The 22,476-nt window shown below is 40.0% G+C and overlaps 1 protein-coding gene across 2 annotated transcripts in view; it reads left to right on the top strand.

Annotated features, from left to right (window-relative positions):
• WLS (wntless Wnt ligand secretion mediator) overlaps positions 1 to 22,476 on the top strand; it is a 174,977-nt gene that overhangs the window by 125,922 nt on the left and 26,579 nt on the right. For both annotated transcript variants that reach the window (XM_006879785.1, XM_006879786.1), the window contains 7 exons: positions 8,342 to 8,503; positions 9,545 to 9,681; positions 13,951 to 14,119; positions 15,533 to 15,630; positions 15,933 to 15,996; positions 18,520 to 18,663; positions 20,485 to 20,568. In XM_006879785.1, coding sequence (XP_006879847.1) covers positions 8,342 to 8,503; positions 9,545 to 9,681; positions 13,951 to 14,119; positions 15,533 to 15,630; positions 15,933 to 15,996; positions 18,520 to 18,663; positions 20,485 to 20,568 — 858 coding nt within the window. The remainder of the gene's footprint in view (positions 1 to 8,341; positions 8,504 to 9,544; positions 9,682 to 13,950; positions 14,120 to 15,532; positions 15,631 to 15,932; positions 15,997 to 18,519; positions 18,664 to 20,484; positions 20,569 to 22,476) is intronic.

The following is a 22,476-nucleotide window of genomic DNA, read 5'->3' as shown; positions in this document are numbered from 1 at the left end:
AGAGTGTTGACTGTGGAGCCAAGCAAACTAAAGCTGTGAACAATCTCAATCTCTTCACTATCCATTCTGATGCTGCTAATTGGTCCAGTGGTGAGAATCTTTCTTGGCCTTGAGCCATATTGTAGGCTGCAGTCCTTGACCCTCTGCAGCAAGCACTTCAGGTCCTCCTCAGTTTCAGCAAGCAGATTAGAAGCACAATAATATGTTTTGGGTGTTCTTGCAGAGTTCTAATTTTAGCTCTGATTTGCAAACATAAGAAAAGAGTAGAAGGGAAAGATCATGCTTACGGGAGATATTCAGCTTATGTTGTTTGTTGTTGAGCGCAGTCGAGTTGCAGGCGACTCATAGCAACCCTATAAAGGAGACTCCTCAACGCTTGGGTGTCTCTCATTCTCTCTCCAGGTTCATAGGGTTTCCGGAGGCAAGCTATAGTTAACTTTTTAAAATGGAGCAGAATTATGTCTACAGAGGAACTTTTCTAATCTCATATGCCATCTGTAATACAGTTGTGGTGTCAGATAAAAGCTCAAGAGGGGAGGGGAAAAAATGCCAGGGCTAGTGAATGATGTCTGCCGTATGTGCAGAAGGAAAATGTATTCATATAGGAGCCATATATTTGCCAGGTGTGTCCTCAAACAGAGTTCCTAGGTAATTCAAATAGCTAATATACTCAGTTGCTAAAAGGAAGGTTGAAGGGCTTGAGCCCACCCAAATGTTCTTTGGAAGAAAGGCTTGGTGATCTCTGATCTCCTTCAGAAACACCGTTCAAACTATGGAGTGCAGCTCCATAGAGACATAGATGAGGTCACCATGGGTCAGAATTGACTCAATGGCAGTGATTTCTCCACTTCTGCTCTGATTTTTGACTCGCTCTCTTATTGCTGTTGAGTTACAAACAACTCATAGATTACCCTCCATCAGGTTTTGGAGGCTGTAAATGGCACAGGAGGAGATGGGTGGCTCATCTGTCTCTTGTAGAGCCAGTGGTGGATTTGAACTGTGGCTTGTGGGTTAGCAGTGCAACTTTCTACTACTTACACCACCAGAGCTCCCTCACTGGTCTCTGACTAATGACACTGAAAAGGGGAAAAAACAAACAAAAACCAACAAAACTTCAACCTACTTTCGCAGGGCATTTCTTCTGTTTCTCTCTCAGGATCAGCCTCTTGATCTAAACTTAAACTGTCCATCTGTTTGATAAGGAAATCCCCAAGAAAATCAAATGGGAAAGAAACCTTTCACACATAGACCATAAACCATTGTTATACTCTTCTGGGTTTCCCCCTGCATCTTTTACTGTGGAGATTTGCAGCAGATTGTGGCAATTTCAAAGTAAGGACAAATCCTATCACTTGGTTAGGAGATGCCAGGAAAATGGTGCCTATGTAAACCCAGCACTTACCGGTTTAGCAGTAAAGGTGACTGTTACAACTCATACATCCCTACCACTTGCATGCATGAATAAAATGCAGTGTACATGAATGATTGATTGCATGTGGATCTGTTACACACGCACACACAAAACAAAAAACCACCACCCAACAAACGTTTAAAAGCAAGTTGTGTCCACCATCTTATTCTGAAAGAATTATTTGGCAGGAAGATTAAGAGATTTTACAATATGCTGGAATAAATTATTGTTTAATTAAGATTTCTGCCACTTTCTCTGCTCTTGAGTCTTGAGTTGTTGGAAGCTTTGGGGGCCAGAAATCTAGAGCGCATCTCTCTGACAAACAAATCTCATTGTTAACTTTATATATTCCCAAGATCCAAGGACTTTTCAGGTAATTTCTTTTTCTTTTTTTCTTTTCAAGTCAATAAAAAAGATATCTTTTTTCCCCCCAGCCTCTTATACCCACTCCTTTAGTGGATGAAATAATAATTTGCCTTCATAGAATAAAGAACTTTAGTAGGAGTTTCCTCCTGAACATTTCAGAAGTTGGTTATTCAGTCTCTGATGGCATAATGAAAATAAGAAACCACTGTAGTCCTGGTAGACCAGGTTACCTGAGCATTACCTCTGGTTATCTGGTTGTTATGCTTGCTTAAATGCTTAGCCATTAATTTCCCACTCCTGATTATTTTAGATCTTTATTTTGTTTCTTTTTATATGACTGAAGGTTTACAAATCATATTCATTTTTCATACAATTATTCTTAGACATTTTATTTTGTAACTTTGTCATTGATTAAGTATAACATCTAATCGGCCCCTTTGTGTGCATTTTCTTTCCTTTCACCTAACTTACCTCTTTATTAATTTGTTCCCCGTTCTATCCTCATTAACCTGAATCTATGGATGTAAACCTTTCTTTGTTGTTGTTGTTATATGCTTTCCAGGTGATTACAACTCATAGCATCCCTATGAACAATAACCCTGAACCCTACCTTGTCTTGAGCCAGCCTCACTGTCTCTGACACGCCTGTCCCAGTTGCCACAGTTACTATACCAATCCATCTCATCCAGGGTCTTCCTCTCCTGCACTAACCCTTTATTCTCCCAAGTATGATGTTCTTCTCCAAGGACTGATCCTTCCTGGATCATGCCCAAAGTATGTGAGATGGAGCTTCAAAATCTTGCCTCTAAGGAGCAACCGACTTTCGCATTAATTGGGTATCTGGAATTTATGAAGAATATGCCATCAGGATCTAAGGAAGGCTCATCAATAACCTGTGTTATGCAGATGACACAACCTTGCTTACTGAAAGTGAGGAGGACTGGAAGCTAGCTCTTGTTGCAGAAGATCAAGGAATGTACCCTTTGGTATGGATTGTATCTCAATGTCAGGAAAGCAAAGATTCTTACCACAGGACCAGTAGACAACATAATGATGGATGGAGCGGAGATTTAGACTGTCAATAACTTCATCTTGCTTGGATCCACAATTAACATGCTTGGTACCAGACAGGAAACAAGGAGACCCACCTCCCCAAATGTTTGAGAAGCAATGATGTCAGTTTGAAGTCTGAGTGTGTCTGATTCAGACCATGGTCTTTCTGATCATTTGCTGTACATCTGAGAGCTAGACAATGAATAGGGATGACAGAAGAAGAATTGATGCCTTTGAGCTGTGGTATTGTAGAAGAGCATTGACCATCCCATGGACTGCCAAAAGAATAAACAGATATGTCTTTGATAGGGTGCAGACAGAGTGCTCTTTGGAGGCAAGGATGATGAGACTTCAACTCACATACTTTGGGCATGTTGCTAAGAAGGACTGTTTCTTGAAAAGGGACATGATGCTTGGAGTGCTAAAGGGTTGGTGAAGGAGAGGAAGACTCTCAACTGGTAGATTGGATTGGTGACTTCAGCAATGGGCTCTAGTGTGTTGGAAAGTGAAAATAGCATGGAATAGAACAGGGTTCATATCCACTGTTAGAGGATCTCTGTGAGTCATACTCAACTCGATGGCACATAACAACAATAATAATAATAAGGACCAACCTGGTTTCACCTTCTTCAGGACAGACCTGTTTATTCTCTTGACAGTCCATGGTATATTCAGTATTCTCCTCCAGCACCACAACTCAAAGGAATCCTTTTTCTTCTGTCATCTTTAGTCATTATCCAGCTCTCAGATGCATAACAAGCAATTGAGAAGACCATGGTCTGCATCAGGTGCACTTTGTTTTCTAGGCTGACATCATTTCTCTTTAGTACTCTGGAGAAGTTCCTGACAGCCAACTTTTCTAAGGCAGTTTGTCTTTTGATTTCCATACTGCTGTTGGCGCCAAGAGCATTGACCATGGATTTGAACAAGGTGACATTGTTATCAATCTCAATCTCTTCTCCATCTGCAATAATACTGTAAATTGATCTGGTGGTGTGAATCTTTGTTTCCTTGATGTTAAAACCTTTCTTTAGCTTTTTGTAATTATTGTTGTTTTGTGCTGTCGAGTCAGAACTGATTCATAGCTGATCTTTCCGAGGATGTTCCAGAGGCATTAAATTGCATGGGTGTGGATTGGCCATCATTCTCCTGCAGAGCAGCTGGGAGATTCAAACCACATGCCTTCGGGTTGGCAGTGCAGCTACTTTCCACTAGTCACCATAGTGACCTTCAACCATAATTCTCTTTTTTGTGATTGGCTTATCTACTTAGCATAATTTGTTGTAGATTCATTCCATGTCGTGCAGTATTTAATGAAGTTTTGACTGTTTTTAGTGTGAATATACCATTGGTTTTTCAGTCATTTGTCCACTCACGGACACTTAGATTTTTTTCCAACTCTTTGCTATTGTAAATAATGCTACAGTAAACATGGGGGGGGGGTGTTGGTTTGTGTCTCAGCTCTTAGTTCTTTGAGATATAGACCTAATATTTGAGTTGCTGGGTAAGATGGTATTTCTATTCCCAGCTTTCTAATGAAAAGCCAACTGCTTTCCATAGTGGTTGCACCATTTGACATTCCCATTGACTCAAAAAGCTCAAACTCATCACTGTGGAGCTGGGACTGACTTAATAACTGATCCTCCAGCAGGTCTTCAGAGGCTTTAAAGGGCACAAGAGGAGATTTCTCTTCTTTCTTGAATGATGCTACCAGTAAATTTGAACCTTCAGAGAGACACCACTTTTGGGTTTCCACACAACTCCATGTACTAAGCCACCAGTGCACCCTTTCCCCATTGATTAGGGATCTCTGGTAACTTAGTGGGAAAGGTTTGTACTGCCAACCCAAAAGGCACAGTTAGAATTCAGCAGCTGCACCTCTGGAGGAAGATATGCATTCTCCTCCCATAGGAATTACTGCTTCTGAAAATCCACTGGAGGGTTAGCTATGAGTCAGTTGTAACAACAAAAAACTTTTGAAAACTGGCAGTTTGCATCTGACAGTCATGCCTCAGAAGAAAGGCCTGGTGATCTGCCTTAAAAGGTTACCACCATGGAGCACAGTTCTACTCTGCAAACTTGGGAGTATCAGGAGAATCAGAGTCAACCAGACAGCAACTGTTCTAATAGTTACTGTTGTTTGTATTTCTTTAAATAATGATGAAAGATTTAAGTTAGGTATTGAGAAAAGGAATTTCTCCTTTTTTTGCTTACAGTTTCTTGTTCTGCCTCAAAGATAACTTTCTTAGGTTGGGAATGAATACCCCGTCTCCATTGTTCCCAATTTAATCTTTTGCTCCAAGATGTGGCTTTTATCTTTAAAAATGAACTTCCTTTAATTTGTGACATGAAATAAAGATATGGGAATTTCAGCATATTCTTGAAAATAATGGTGAGGCTTGCCACTATTTTAAAAAATTCTCACCAATGGACCAATAAGCAATATTCTGATAGATGAGCTAGAGCTTGAGATTGTCAAAGATTTCATCGTACTTGGATCCATAATCAACAGCCATTGGTACCAGCAGTCAGGGCTTCAGGAGATGCGTTGCATTGGGCAAGTCACTGCAAGGAACCTCTCCAGGGTAGTAAAAAGCAGTAATGTTAGTTTGAAGATTAAGGTATGCCCTACTCAGGTTATGATATTTTCTTTCTTTTTTTTACACATTTAAAAAAAATTATTTTATATTGGTTTGCATACAAAATTCATACACATTGTATCACACGCTCCTTCATTTACATTTTTATACAATGATTCTCATTGTCTTTTATAAACTTTATCACCAGTGAGCTATGCCCACCATTTTCCCATTTTTTCAAATCCCTGCAGATCTTTTCCCATTTCCTTTACCCTGCCTCCCTCCACCCACCAAATTGCACGATTCTATGATTTCTCACCTGTACATCTTTATCCCTCTGCTCCTACTCTTTCCTTCCTTAGATTCCCATACACAGTTCACTATTCTTCCAATTTTTCAATAATGGTTTTATGCAGTATTTGTCCTTATGAGACTGACTTAGTTTACCCAGTATCTTGCCCTCCAGTCTCTCCCAAGTGATGTAGTAAATTTCAAAATTGTTGTTCCTGAGGACTGCACAGTATTCCATCATGTGAATGTGCCATAATTTCTTAATCCATTTGACTGTGTTTGTACATTTGAGCTGTGTCTATGTTCTTATGATTGTGAATAGCTCTGTTATGAACATTGGTGTGCAAATCTCTGCTTGTGTCTTAGTTCTAATTTCCTTGGCGTATATTCCTAGCAGTGGAACAGCTGGGTCAGACAGAATTTCTATGTGTAGCTTTTTAAGGAAACACCCAACTGCCTCAGAGTGATTGTACAGTTTTATAATTTCACCAACAGTATATGAGAATTCCTTTCATTCCACATTCTCTCCAACTTGCTTGCTAGCCTATTTAACTTTACCATTACTACTGGGGTAAGATGGTGTCTCATTGTGGTTTTGGTCTACATCTCTCTCTTATGTGTCTAGTATTTATAATAATGGGTTTTATTTATTATGCCAGTTTATTTACAAAATTCACGTACATTGTTTTCCAGAGAAGACTTCCAATTTCTCTCAGCCCTCCACTCATCAAATTGCACAACTCCATGATTAATCCCCTTCCCCCTGCACATCTTCATATTGCCAGTGACTTTGAATATTTCTTCATGTGTCTATTGGCCATTTGAAAATCTTCCACTATGAAAAGTCCTTCCATGTCTTTTCCCCAATTCGTAATTGGGTTATTAGGCTTTTTCTTGTGGAGGCCCTGCAGTATTCTGTAAACTTTTGTTAAGAGACCCCTGTATGAGTATTGCCAAATGTTTGTTCTCCAGTCAGTAGGTTTTCTTTTCACCTTGGGTTTTTTTGTTGTGTGTGTGTTGTTTGTGGTTTTTTTTTTTAGATTTTTAAAAAATTTATTATTAATTTCAATGAAAATTTACAGAGACTTCAGATTTCCATTCATTCATTGTTGTACTTTTCTCCCCTCCCAACCCTCCCCCGTAGTATATTACCCTCTTGGAAAAGTAAAAGAAAAATTCTTTCATTGTTTTACAATCCCTCCTCCTAGGTCCACTCCACTCCACTATGCAGCCTTCGCTCTGGACTCCTGTAATGACAAAAATACCTAATCACATATCCCTTTTAAATAGTTTTTCTCCCTCATCTGTTTCAATGCAGTATACATTATTAAACCCATCTTTCCCAGTCTCCCCCCAACTCCGAGGTCAGTCCTGTGTTACAACAGTGGCACCATGCAGTATATGTCCTTTTGTGACTGAGATACTTCACTCAGCATAATGTCCTCCAGGGTCACCCATTTTTAATAATATTGCATGAGTTCCTTGTTTTTCAATGCAGCATAGTATTCCATTGTGTGAATATACCACAGCTTCTCTATCCATTTGTTTGATGATGGGCACTTAGGATGTTTCCAACTCCTGGCTGTTGTGAACAAAGCCACTTTAAACATGGGTGTGCATATATCTGCTTGGGTGTCAGTTATGGTCTCTTTGGGGTATATTCCCAGTAGTGGAATTGCTGGGTCAAATGGTATCTCTATTTGCAACTTTTTGAGAAAGCACCATACCACCTTCCACAGTGGTTGCACCATTTTACACTCCCACCAACAGTGAATAAGAGTTCCAGTTTCTCCACAACCTCACCAGTGTTTGTTGCTTGCTGTTCTGTTAAATTTTGCTATTCTGACTGGGGTGAGATGATATCTCACAGTTGTTTTGATTTGCATCTCTCTTAGAGCTAGGGATTTTGAACATTTTTCATGTGCTTGTTAGCCATCTGAATGTCTTCTTTGGTGAAGTGTCTTCATATCCTGTGCCTATTTTTCAATTGGATTTATTACCTTTATCTTGTTGTGGTGCTCAAGTATTTTATAAATTCTGGATATAAGTCCCTTATCTGTGACATTATTCCCAAATACTTTTTCTCAGTCTGTGGCTTCCCTTTTTACCCTGTTGGAGAAGTTTTTGGATGTGCATAGGGATTTGATTCTTAGAAGGTCCCATTCATCTATTTTATCTTCTCCTGGTATAGGAGGTTTTGATCTTTTCAGGTACTTGCTATGCATCTTGAGAGCTGGACATACAGAAGAATTACTATTTTTGAGTTGTGACATTGAAGAAAAATTTTAAATATCCCATGGATTGCCAAAAGAACAAAGAGATATATCTTAGGGAAAGTACAGCAAGAATGCTCTTTGAAAACAAAGATAATGATGCCTTATCTTAAATACTTTAAGCTTGTTGCTAGTTTAGGCTTTTCCTTGGAGAGGATCATCATACTTGGAAAACTGGAGGGTCTGTGAAAGAGAGGAGGAAACTCAACAAAATGGATTGACATAGTTACTTCAGCAATGACTGATGATGAGAATGGTACAGGTTAGGACAGGGTTCTTTTAGCTATGAGTCATACCTGATGGCGTGTAACAACAACTACTTGAAAATAGTGACCTTGAACTTGCCTCAAACTCTCTCCTTTTTCCAGACCCCAGAGCATGAGGGGCGTTACTATGACTGCGATGTCCTTCCGTTCATGGAAATTGGCTCGGTAGCTCATAAATACTACCTCCTAAACATCCGACTGCCTGTCAACGAGAAGAAGAAAATCAACGTCGGGATCGGGGAGATAAAGGATATCCGTCTGGTGGTGAGTTAACTGACAAGAATGTGACACTGGGGGTAGTAGTTTTGGGGCCTGAATGAGTATTGGAAGGAAAACTCATCTCACCCTTGGCGTCATTATTGCCTCAATCATCTAGTCAGAAAACTGAGACTCCTGATGTGATCCTCACAGCAGAGAATGGAAAGTCAGCTAATTTCTGCGATAAGTTACAGAAATAGAAAACAGCTACTGTATACCCATTTATGATTTTATTATAGTGATCACAATAACATAGTAACACCAAGATAAAGTAATTTAGTTGACAGGTTTTGCCTTGCAAGCACACACTGTGTTAGAGGGAACAGTGTATTTTAAGTAAGGACATCTTTCCAGGTTGAACATGAGATTAGGAGGCCAGTTTTTTTTAAAAATTACATCAGAAATACACGGCTTAGGAAAATTGGAAAGCACATTCAAACACATAGAAGAACATATAAATTAACTGTAAAATCCTACCTTCTAGAAACAGTCACTGCTGTTAATGATTTTTATGTACCTCATGAAGATGGCACAGGAATAGGCACTATTTTGTTCTGTTACACATAAGATTGGAGCTAGCTAAAACCATCAGCATACTTTCCTCCTAGTAAGGGTTCTTATATTCAATCCATTTTCTTCCTTACTTTGTGATGCAACATTATCTTAAGACTATAATGTCAATATGCTTTATAATACTGTGTAGCAATCCATTGTATAAATTTAATTTAACCTATTTAATCAATCTCTACATTTTAGGCATCTAGGATAACTCCAATTTTTAAATGAAAACCCATACAGAAAAATCTTTGATCATAATTCTTATAGTTCTTAGCAAAGAGGGTTCGTTTTTCTATCTTTTTGATAACATATCTCTGTAGTTTTGAAGAAAGAGCCAAAGGGAGTTTAAGGATAGCACATGCCGTGAGTATGAAAGTTCTTACATTTTGAAAGTTCAGCAGATTAAATTGCTACGCACTTCTCTTAAATGTATTTGACAGTGGGAAACAATGCTGAAATATTATTGAACTATTATTGATCTCTTTCTAGGGGATCCATCAAAATGGAGGCTTCACCAAGGTGTGGTTTGCCATGAAGACCTTCCTCACACCCAGTATCTTCATTATCATGGTGTGGTACTGGAGGAGGATTACCATGATGTCTCGACCCCCGGTGCTTCTGGAAAAGTAAGAGCTGATCTCAGAATGTTCGTTTTGATCCACACTCCTGCTTTTGCATGTGGCCAAGAGGTGCCAGTCCTTGGAAAAAGACATCATGTGGTGAAAAGAGGGTCAGAGAAAGAGAGGAAGACTCTCAAGGAGATGGATTGGCACAGTGGCTGCCATGATGGGTTTGAACTTGGCTTAGAACGTAAAGATGTTACCAGATATTTCTGTTTTGATCTTTTGTTCGTAGAGTCACTGTGAGTCATAGTTTACTCAACGTCACCTAATATAATGTAACAGTTCAAGAAACCTGTAGATTACTTGAACTAGTGAGTTGACAAGAAGTCATCCTAGATACTTTTTTTGTTTTTTTATTTTCATGTACATATTACTATTAAATCCTAAGGACTCTACTTTTCTTTTTCAGGTATTTTATTCTTTATCTGCTTTTATTCCTGCTGCCAGAGCCAGCTACCTCTCGGTGTTACAGTGGATGAATTGTCCAATTTTAACTAAGCCCATTCTTTCTCACTGATAGGACAGTATTCCTGCAAATAGCTATCTCTCATATAATTTCCCTTTTCATTCCTGCTGGTAACTCCTATCAATATATAAACCTACCATCTCTCACTTTTGACCAAAAAACCCCCTTTGCTAACTTCCCCCTGAAGCCACCACACCATTCTCTGTTCCTCGTTATAGGAAAATTCCTCAAAATTCTTGTTTCTGTTTTTTCTCTTCTATTCTCTCTTAAACCCAATGCATGGGTTTTTGAATCAACTCCTAGGTGTTTGTTTTCCATTTGTTTCACACAATTAATTGCAATGTCTAATCAAATTCTTATTATATATTACCTTTCTGTTCAACAAACTTATCTATTTAATATTTTTTTTCCGCCTTCCCTCTTCTTCTCTTATCCTTAAAACTTTTCTTGACTGGCATGTGGCATTACTAACCATTCCCTTTTTATTCACTAGTCCTCCCCATCCTTTGTTTCTGGTTATCGTCCCTTTTGCTGGACATCAACTATTCAGTTTTATTGTTTCTCCATCTTTCCGACTTCTGAAGCCTTAGAGCCAGGGCTCAGTTCTTGGACTGCTTCTCTTTGTCAGCTACACTTATTTCCCAGATGATCTCATCCAGCCTCATGGCTCTAAAAATCATCTGCACTGTGATGACTTAATTTATGTCCTTGATCCAACCTCCTTAACTCTAAACTCAAATAGGAACACTGCCCACTTCCCCATCTTGGCAAATGGTGACTTCAGGCTCCTGGTGGCTCAGGCTAAGAATTTAAGAATCATCTTTTACTCCTTTTTTTTCTTTCCATATCCACCATCCAATCTACCAAGAAACTGTACTGTTTTTACTGCTACAATCCTAATCTAACTTACCATAATATTCCACTTATTTGAACTAGCCTATTTTCTTTCCTTGCTTCTACCAATTTCCCCTCTCTAATCTATTCGCATCGAAACTAGACTGCTCCTTTTTGAATGTAAATCATCAGATCATGTCTCCCCTTTGCTCAAAGCTCTCTCCTGGCTTTTCATCTCCTTTGCCCTGGTCTGCAGATCCTTCCATGGTGGCTCCATGCCACCTCTGATCTCATCTTCTATCCTGCCTACCACCCACCAACCACCTTCATGGTGTTCAAACATACCTTGTCTGCTCTCACACCCCAGGGACTTGGCACTTTCTGTTCTCTTTATCTGAAGTGCTCTTTCCCAGTTACCTTTGTGGCTCAACTTTTCATTTCCTGCCCAGCTGCAGTGTCTCTTATCTTAGGGACTTTTCCTGTGCAACTTATATAAGAGTGTCTCTATTATTTTCCTTTTTCTTAACTTGCTTTATTTTTCTTTATCATGCAGATTCTTTATCAATATATTGTCTTTTCTCCTATAGCACCTTCTCACTCTGTCTTACAAAAGGAAGATCCTTGTCCAGTTTTTTACTGTTATATCTTTAGCCCCTTGAAAAGTAATTGGCACATGGTAGAACCTCCATGTAAGGATGTTAGTTTATAGACCAAGACCAGATCTTTTCAATCACTTGCTATGCATCTGAGTTAGACAATGAATAAAGATGGCATAAGAAGAATCAATGTCTTTGCATTGTGGCACTGGAGAAAAGTACTAAATACCCTATCGCTTGCCAAGAGAACAGTTAATTATGACTTGTAGAGGGTACAGAGTGCTACTTAGAGGGAAGGATGGTGAAACTTAGTCGCACATACTTTGAGCTTATTGTTAGAAAGGGCTAGCCCTTGGAAAAGAATATTATGTTCAGAAAAGTAGAGGGTCCATGCAGGTGAGGAAGACCCTCAAACAGGTGAATCTACACAGTGACTATAACAGTAGGCTCTAGTGTCAGAGATGATGAGGATGGCACTGGATAGGGAAGGATTCAGATCCATTGTTCATTAGGATATTATGAGTCATGGTCAACTCAGTGGCCTTTAGCAACAACAACAGCAGAAGTTCAATGAATAGTTGTAAGAATTAATAAAGGAATCATGTCCCATTGCTTCAATTTATTATTGGATCCAATATCCTATCAAGATTAGTTTAAAATTCTAGACTGAAACATATGCTGTCCATTATGAGCTCTACCTTCTTTATTTGTCTTGTCTTATTTTCTTTTATGCCCTTAAATGTGCTACATGCAGATTCCAAAATGTAGATTTCCAAAATGTTCCAGGCATTTGCTTCTTAATCCACACTTTCCCTCTATATGGAATGTCCTTTCTTGTCTGCCTACCTTCCTCTTTTACTTTACCCGTTCTCCTCCACCCTCTTTCGTCTCAATGATACTTAACAACACCAAGAACACCTTCTTTCTTGTTTAGCCTTCTCGCATGCTGGCCTGATCTAGCCTCCACTCACAACTCAGTTCAAGTTCTGTCTCTGCCAAAATTAGGCCTGTGCTCATCTCTGTCATGTTTGTCAGACTTTGCTCTAAGTTGTCTCTTCAGCTCGTTCCTCCACTAAACTGTCAGTGCCTGAATGAATAAATATGTCCTATTCATTTAGATATCTGTAGTCCTGACACATGATAAACATGTATTGTATGAATATAAAGTAACATATGAGTAAAGTAATGACACAGTGAATGATATTTTAATAGAAAAGAAAAATTCACTTGCAGTAGCAACTAATTGATAGGGTGGCTGAGAGAGCACTTAAAACAAAAGAGCAGCGAGAAGAATTTGTATTTTCTAGATATTTGGGGTCATTTGAAGGAGCCCTGATGGCTCCGTGGTTAAGGAATTGGACGACTAATCAAAAAGCCAGAGGCAAACCCACAGAACCATTGTACAGGGAAAAAAATAAGACAGACTGTTCTCAAAAATAATTTATATCCTTGGAAACCCTCTGTGCACTTCTGCTCTGTCCTGCAGGGTCTGTAGAAGTCAGAATTGACTCTACAGCAGTGGTTTAGTTTCAGGGTAGTTTATTTTAACAATAAATATGCTTTTGTATAAATCATTGTTAACGGAGGCTAGCAGGGTAATAATAATGTATGGTTTCAAGGATCAGGTTGATAGTAACCTGGATCTCTATTAGAAGACAATTGGTTATATTTAATGAAGTCTGGGTGGAAGCAGAGGGATGAGGATGTGCAGGGGGAGGATTAAGCATGGTGTTGTACAATTTGATGGGTAGGGAGCTGAAGGAAATTGAAAAAAGAATTGTTCTTGAAAACACCACTGTAATAAAATAGGACAAACATGGTGGGATTGGTGAGAGGTTGGGAAAAGAGTGGATGGCTGATGAACACTGCCTTAGAACAGATGAGAGGAAGAACTGTCTGAAAGGGTTATATGATCAGGCATTATATACATGACCACAATCTGAAACAAGGCATGCATTGTGCAGAGGGATGGGGAGAGGGAAGAAAATGTGCAACAATGAAAAAAGATTCAAGCAAAACATTTTCAATTCTAAAAAAATAAAAAAAGAAACACACACACACACAAAGTAATGAAGGGAGAGCAAAAAATATGGTAGAAGTTCTTAATCTGAAATGGCACTAAAGATAATGTTTAGGGCATGAAAAAGGTAAGGTTCAATGTACAAAAGGGTCAAAGTAGCCTCTTCATTTTCATATTAGTGCAGGCTCGGTAGAACATTTTGCAACTCTGTGTAGAAACTTGAGAAAATGAAGAAAATGATCCTGTGGTTTTGTTTCCAATAAGTAACATCTCAATTCCCCAAACTGACTTCTGAGTTGTAAAAACCTGCTTCCAAGATGAATAAAGAGGTTATCTTGGTATGTTTTCACCATCAGAGTCATCTTTGCCCTTGGAATTTCCATGACCTTTATTAACATCCCAGTGGAATGGTTTTCCATTGGGTTTGACTGGACCTGGATGCTGTTGTTTGGTGACATTCGACAGGGCATCTTTTATGCAATGCTTCTCTCCTTCTGGATCATCTTCTGTGGCGAGCACATGATGGTAAGGATCTTCCCTGAGAAGAACAGACTTCACACCTGGCTGCTGTGTGTAGGTTGCTGAACTGACCCCACCATCCCTCTGCCACAATTCTAACTCTAAGCGAGACAGACGAGAGAGTGGTTATAATGCAAGACCTAGAGTCAGACCTTCTTGCCCAAATTCTGCTTCACCATCTGCGTCTAGTTGAGTTGTCCTGGGAGAATGATTTCATCATTCTGAAGTTCCTAAACTGTAAAATGGGATTGGGAGGGCTCAATTATAGTGCTTTATGAGATAAATGGGATCAGAGTATTTATCAGAGGGTATAAGATGGTAATGATGATAATTACTTCCTTAGACTTAATGTAGACATGGCTCCTTTTATCTAGAAGCTTTTTAAAATGGTTTTGTAATGCCTGTAACACTGACCTCTCTAGTCTCTTATCAGTTTTCACAGATTCCAAGTCATAACTGAAGATGACTGAAGGCCCCATGGCTAAAAATTAAAATGGTGCAGTCATCGCATTATGGCTAAGGAGAAACTCCAGCCGGTTTGGGCTTGGGCTAGGCACATGGTTCCTCTAGTAGAATGGACTATTTTAAAATCCCCTTATGGCTTGACCATGGTCCTAAGGACTTGCTGACCTTCCAGGAAGGCATATGAGAGGACAGAGCGTTTCTACCAACGTTTAGAGCTCACATGAGAGTCCTCTAGGCAAGAGACTAGAAGTGAAGGAGGGTCTGGCACGGCAACAGAACAAATAGCCAGCATCGATCACCCATAGTGAGCCTCATCCTTGAACTTGAGGTTTGCCTTTTGCCCTTTCTGGTTTTCTTACTCTAGTTTCTTTCCCCTCCCCCACCAACTCCGAGTCCTTCCCTCCCCCTTAGACTTTTTATACCTTTGTCTAAGAGGAATTGGTCTTGATGGTAATGATACTAAGGAGAGAATGCATTTGTTTTTCTAACCACAGGGGATCTCTCACAAACGTCATTTTAATGCCTCAGAGTGTTTATTTGGTCCTTATGACAACCTCCCCACCTTTGCAAATAGCGCCACTTCCAAAGTTATAATTCACATATGGCTTTAATTCTGAATGAACTCTTTGGGGACCACAAAACTTCCCGAGTCTTCCCGAGTCCTGGGTATAAGGCCTGTCCTTTGTTCCTATTCCATCCAGTTCTTACTGCTATCAGAGCCCTTACGAATGGGCCTTGTAATTATCGGTTTATGTGCCAGTCTCCTCCAAAGAAAAGGAGCTCCTTAAGAACAGAGATTTTTATCTTGCACAGTCTTGGATGCTGAGAGTCTAGCCGGGGGTGACTTAGACTTGGTAGGTGGTCAGCAAGCTCTGCTTGAATGGCTGACTCACCTACAAAATTGCTTTTCATTCCTCTCATCTTTATCTCACATCTCAATTTGATTTTCCTCAGGATCAGCATGAGCGGAATCACATTGCAGGATACTGGAAACAAGTCGGGCCAATTGCCGTTGGCTCTTTCTGCCTCTTCATCTTTGACATGTGTGAGAGGTGAGCATAACGTGCGTGGCTCTCAGAGCTGAAATTCTCCCTCTCATTTGTTTAGAAGGCATGTTCCCAAACTAGAGTGATCATCATGAATCTTTGCTTTGGCGTGAAAGATTTTGGCATGGTCATAGCCACAGATCAGGGTTATGATTGAATTCATGACAAAATGCTATAGATGCAAAATGTTTGGGCCTGCAAAATATTACAGCCCTGATCTACTAGCTGCAAAGTTAAGAATCTGTAGCAAGAGTCTTTTTGCCTTTCTATGAATTGTGTTTGCCTCTGCATTTTGTTTCTCTTTGTAGAGGGGTGCAACTCACGAATCCTTTCTACAGTATCTGGACTACAGATGTTGGAACAGAGCTGGCTGTATCCTTCCTTGTTGGGCTCAGGGTTTTATTTCCTCCTCTAGCTGCCTGGTCTCCACGATCATTTTCTAAGTCACAGCTGATGCTCTTCATATGGGTTTATCCAGGGCTTTGATCCTCAAACCAATGATAACAACACAATTACGGATAATAATGAGAAGACTTAATGCTTGCTCTCCAGCCAGGGTGAGAGCGGGTAGAATGGTGAGGTTACAGCTCATCTCCACACTGCAGAGATCAGAGCGTCTGCTTCTCCCACAGCCTGTCTAAATTATCTATTACACACTTGTTTACGGCAGACTGAAGCATGACTCGCTTTTCCCCGGAGCCACATAGGTTCATCTCCAGGCTCCAGTGAGAGCTTGTTTCTGAAGTCATCTGTGTGCGGGGCTTCTTAAAGTGACCTTGGCATGTTGGCATGCTGCTCTGCTGCTATTCGTGCCTGAGACTGAGTAGAGATAAGACTAAGGTGATTAGTTCCAGAGGACTCACCAAAGCTTCTGATTGGTTGACACACACTGTCTGAGTCATCTTCGTGAAGCAGAAGCTGCAGTCCCTGCTTATCCCTTTTAGGATGCTGGATTTAAATATTTCATCTCTTTGAATAATATGTTAAAGTGCTCAGGGAGAAAAAGACTTTCCCCTGGACTGAGGAGAAGGGCTTGGGCTAGTCTTTCCCTGATGGATATATTATCATGTGTTGGTAGGTATGTATATTGTCCAACCCTGGTGGTTATATTGGTTTGTCTAGTGTCATAAGAAATTTGCCTGAAAATTAAATCAGGAGAGTGGTTATTTTAAAGATGAGAGTTGAAATTCCTCTCTTGTTACCACTTTAAAATATAAGCAGCAAAATCAAGGGAATATTTACACTATTGAGTCTACTTCAACCCTTTTGTTTCACCAATTCTGGCTTACGGTGACCCTATGTGTGCAGAGTAAAGCTATTCCATAAGGACTTCAGGGCTATGACTCTTCAGAAGCAGATTGTCAGACCTGTCTTCAAAGGCATCTCTGAGTAGATTTGAACTGCCAAACATTGTGCTTGGGCTAGTAGTTGAACGCTTAATCAGTTGCATCATCCAGGGACAGTGGTCTAGTGGTAAAAAGCTGTAGTCCCAAAAGCACGAAATTCTAATCCACCAGCTGCTCCAGGAGAGAAAGATGCCAAGTCTTCTCTTGTGCAATTTACTGCCTTTGAAAACCCAGTGAAAGGTCAGCTATGAGTCAGTTCTGACTCGACAGCATACAAAAACACTACCCCAACACACCAAAGGATACCTAAAGTTATTATCTCTGTCTCTCTCTATCTCATTACCATCCATTCAGAATCCACTCTGAGCCAACCCTCTACAGAATTTCTGTGACTGTAAATCCCATAGGGAGAGACTGCCCATATTTATTCTGTGGAGCTGCTGGTGGATTTAAGATACCAAAGAGGTACAGTCTGTTGGGTTAGTAGTGTAACTTCGTTTGAACTATGCTGTCAGTGCTCCCTAAAGTTAGTAGATAAGAATAGGAGTCAAGCACCTTCTTCCCAAATCAGTATGGTTCTCATATTTGTCTTCAGTGGAAGGCCTCAGAATTTCCCTGATGGATCTCAAAGTATTTTGAGTTCCTCTGCCCTGCATCACATGTCTTTCTGCTCCTGTTCCGTTTGATAGGATTTTCTGTGGTGACCAAAACTTGCAAAGAGTACTTCATCTCTGGCTTACTATTGAGTGATAGCCAGTTTCTGAAGTCATCTCAGTTCATGGGACCTTAATCCCATGTTCAAAGATCCTAGAAATGCCAATCCCTCTCATGATTTGGGGGCATCCTAATTTCATTATCATACAACTCCAGAGTTTTAACCACTCCCAACTGTTATCAAACTTGGTTCTCTGGTCCTGGGAAAATCTGTTTCCATAAATTGGGGATGTGATCTGGGCATCTGGATTTTAAATTCCTCATGCCGGGATTCCAAAGCAACTTTTCACTTGATTAGTATTTAGCAACCAATACCTACAATTGCATGCTGTTCAGCTGTATGGTACAGGAAAATCTCCTTGGCACTCTGGTAGCAGGCAGATGCTGTTTTGATGATTGACTGTGGGTCCTGAGTTCAACGTTTCTAACAAGGAAGGCCACCTTCCTCTTTTTACTTGGCTTCAGAAACCAATTTGAAGATTCCCCTCTGTAGTGCTGCTGTGTCCGAAAACCTCCCTCTAACTGTCATTAGAATTTTTGTTGTTGATTGCCTTCGAGTCGAGCATGACTCATAGCGGCTCCATGAGCAAAAGGCCTTTCTCTAACTATCAACATTTATCAAAGTTCATCGTTTCCAGAGACATGTTGTTCAGGAAGTGGATGCCACTTCTGTCATTGGAATACCAGTGTTTAATACTTTGTACCCCTGAAAATTGCATGGATATTTGGAGAGGGGGGAAAAAAAAGTCTTACCAGTGGAACCGGGGAGAAGTGCTGTGCCCTTTGAGCATGTGTCCTTAGCCAATTTGCCATTTCCTTTACTGGATACCTGCAGATGGCGTTTATCATTGTGGCCGGGATTTGTCTCTGCCTCTACTTCCTGTTTCTGTGCTTCATGGTGTTTCAGGTCTTTCGGAACATCAGTGGGAAGCAGTCCAGCCTGCCAGCCATGAGCAAGGTCCGGCGACTGCACTATGAGGTGAGCAAATGTCTTAACTCCTTTTGGAACTCATTGTACTTCCTATCTGTCTCCCATTTGGTGTGTACACACACACACACACCCTCCGTGATTATAAAGTGAAAGACTCTTCTTTCAAATGCGTATTCTCAGGTAGAAGCCATGGGTAAGTTTCAAGACAAAATCTGATTCTGAGAAGCATCCAATGGACCTTTCTAAATATTGGAGTTTGCTGTGGTGTAAATTTCTTTCTGTTCTCAGTAAGAAGTGAACTTGTTCAGCAGGTTCTCCAGCTTTGGGACGGAATGCAGGGGAATATATATGAGAGATTTCACAGTGGTAGGCTTGAGATATGGCTAAGAGTGAGACTAATCAAAATTCTTCTCCAAGAACCAGACTCAAGACTGGCAATAAACTCAGGAGATCTGATTTCTAGCTCGAATATATCACTTCTTTCTTAAAATAACCAGCAGGTGCTCAACTTAAGTCCAGTGATCTCACTTCACAGGTTTCACTCGGCACCTTCAAATCTCTAATGCAGACAACATCTTTATACTTTTTATAGAAATTTTTTTAAAATTTATTTTTCATTTCAATGAACATCTACAGAGATTTTGGAATTCCATTCATTCATTGTTGCACCCTTCTCCCCGCCCCCCCCCCGTTTGCTCCTCTCCTTGAAAAGCAAAAGAAAAACTCCCTCATTGGTACTCAATCCCCCCGCACACACCCCAACCCCATCCCCAACCCCAAGTATAATCCACTCTGCAACCCTCATTCCGTACTCTTACGATAAACATAATACCCTATAATATAATACCTTTAAACTATTCTCTCCCCCATAGACTTCAAAGCTGTAAACATATTTCATCCAGTTTTTCTCAGTCTTACCCCCACCCCGGATCAGCCTCATTCTACAACAGTGGCACCATATAGCATTTGTCCCTTTGTGACTGAGATACCTCACTCAGCATAATGTCCTCCAGGGTCATACCAGTTTACTTACAAAGTTTGTATACACGGTTTTCCCCACTGGATCTTTCTCCTGTCCTTTACCTACCCCTCGCTCCACCCATCAAACAGTCAGGAGTCCTTTGGATTCATACCTAAGTGTCTGCCCTCAGAGACATTGGCTAAATTAATCTATAAAAAGAGAACCAGACCCACATGTTTATATGCAGCATATCTGCACATGCTCTCGTTTGCCATTCAATCAGTTCCAACTTATAGCAGCCCATTTGTTTGTGGATATAGTACAGAACAGGACAGTGTTTCTCTTGTTTAATACATGAAGTGTTTGTCAGAATGCCTAAACAATAGTAGATGTGCCTCCTATCATGCAGATTCCTTGAAATACTGCACTCAGAAGAGCCACAGGCACTTTCTAAAGCATGTTTGTCTCCAGAGCTGGAGTGACACGTGAGAAAATTCAACCCGATCCACTTCATGTTGATTAATATGCACATTTCTTTGTGTTCACTGGAGCAGAATTTTATTACAACCGCAGAAAACTTGGATTTGGTAACTTTGAACCCTTGCAGAGAAGCATAACCAGCTTAGCAGGGAAATTAGCAGCTTCACGACGTGCTGCGAATATCATTTCCCAGGCTCTGGTATTGCTGTTTCATGTGAGATAAGAGCAGCGGAAATATTTGGCCCAAGAAATTTCACAACCACATTCACCTCTGCAGGAGTACTGGCACTAGGTGAATTTATTTAACTTTTCAGGGATTTGATTTTATAGATTAAAAAAAAAGCCTTTTCATGGATTTATATATATTGAGATAAGGAGTGATGGTGACAGGTAACATGTTAAATTATCATTTTCCTCTTTTCTTTTAGGGTCTAATTTTCAGGTTTAAGTTTCTCATGCTTATCACCTTGGCCTGTGCTGCTATGACTGTCATCTTCTTCATTGTTAGTCAGGTAAGTAGAATGTCAGGATGTGACTGCTCTTAGAGAGGTCCCACCATTCCACACTGAAAACTGTAAGAGCCACTGAGGAAAGGATCAGAGAGGCTGCCATTCTGGAAAACTGGGTAAATCATGTTTATTTAGATCACTCTAGTCTGGGACTGGGGACAGGGACAGAATTTTCTTCTTTCATGTCATAGACCCAAGTTCATTTCCTGACCAGCGTGCCCCAAGCTCAGACACTGTCTGTCAGTTCAGGTTTGTGTGTTACTGTGATGTTGACCAAGTGTGAGCAGAGCTTCTAGTCTGTGACTGAGAAGAAAGGTCTGGCAATCTCTTGAAAATCAGCCTGTGAAGTCCCTGCAGAGCACAGTGGTCTGATCCCATTGTATATGGGATCACTGTGACTTGACACCTGCTATTAAGAGCAGCAATCAGAAATTTCTATTATTTGACTAGAGGAGGTGGACTGAATTTCCCTTTCATTGTGACTGTAGGAAGGATTAATTGCAAAATAAAGGTCTGCGGCTAGATTTCTCAAAAAACCTTAAACTTGCTGCTGAAAAGTCACTTTCAACTCATAGCTGGCCATTCAGTAGGTTTTCACTGCTATAAGTTGCATGGGAGGAGACTGCCTATATTTTTTCCCTGTAAAACAGTTGATAGATCTGAACTACCAACTTTTGGTTTACCAGCATGCACAACAGCATAGGGACTATGCCACCAGAATTCCCTGCAGTCATATTTAATCTCAAGAATAAACTTTTTAAATCCTGTAGCAAAATGCTAATGATCAATACATTGATTTGGTCCTTATCTAATTATAATCATAAACATAGACCCTTATTCAGCTGATGCACAGTTTATCGGCCATTCTTTGTAATAATTATATTGACTATTAAGCATGAAAAGTAGCCTCAAAGATTCTAATTATATTGCCTCTTAAAAGTAATTCAAAATGATCTTTCTCTACTGGCTGTTTCCCAAACCTAAGATTCTACCATATTTAAAAACCCAATAATGGTATTGGTGATAATTTTTCAATATTGGCAACTAGTTTTGAAAAGTGGAAAGTACTATTCCAATCTAATGTATTACACACTTATCATTTGCTCATACTTCACAAAATTCTCTGCAGTAAGCAGGATAGGAATAGTTATCCAAGCTTGCTAGCTTGTGAAATCTTTGGCTCTAGAGATTTCCCCAGCTGTACTACTTTCGAGCTCAGCAACCTGTTGGGCAGATCAAGGTTTAATTTCCTTGTCTTTAAAATGGGTAGGACATAGTACCAACTCGCAGGATGGTGGTTGGGGTCAAATTAATAATGTTTGCAAAGTGATTATCATAGAACCCGGCACACTGTAAGCATGTGAATATAGGTGCTGTTTTGAATCGCAGGGAGATTGATTGCCTTGCAAACAAGATTCTGGAACACACATGGGGTCAAAACAACTTGCGGTAACTGGTTAGAGCCCAGGTGACTCTGCTCCTTAGAAAAAGAGTATTTCTGGTTCTTCTGAAGACTACAGTGAATGGGAAAAATCAAACAAATATATATATATATCTCATAAATATTTATATGTATAAATATACATATATATTCATAAGTTCTGTTCATATCTGATAGTGCTAACTTACAACAGTGCTGTATTTGTGTCAGACTGTTTGTTTATAAAACTTTGGAAACTTTACTCTCTAGTCCAAATGTAGTAAAAATATTCCAAATTCTGAATGAGTTTTTTTATTCAACTAGCTGGGGCTCAGTCACCCATATTCAAACAAGGCATGTGTCTGAAGCATGACCTACCCTTGACTAATTCCATCCTGTGACCAAAATGCTTTCCAGTTCCTCCAGCCCCTCAGTAATGCACTGTGACATTAATACCCCTAGTTCTGCAAGGTTGAGAAAGCGGGAGTTCT

This window comes from Elephantulus edwardii, unplaced genomic scaffold, assembly GCF_000299155.1.
Source record: "Elephantulus edwardii isolate Elephantulus edwardi_28Jun2011 unplaced genomic scaffold, EleEdw1.0 scaffold00005, whole genome shotgun sequence".
Lineage (NCBI taxonomy): Eukaryota > Metazoa > Chordata > Mammalia > Macroscelidea > Macroscelididae > Elephantulus > Elephantulus edwardii.
The sequence above is the reverse complement of the archived record's forward strand: the minus strand, read 5'-3'. Positions and strand labels throughout refer to the sequence as shown.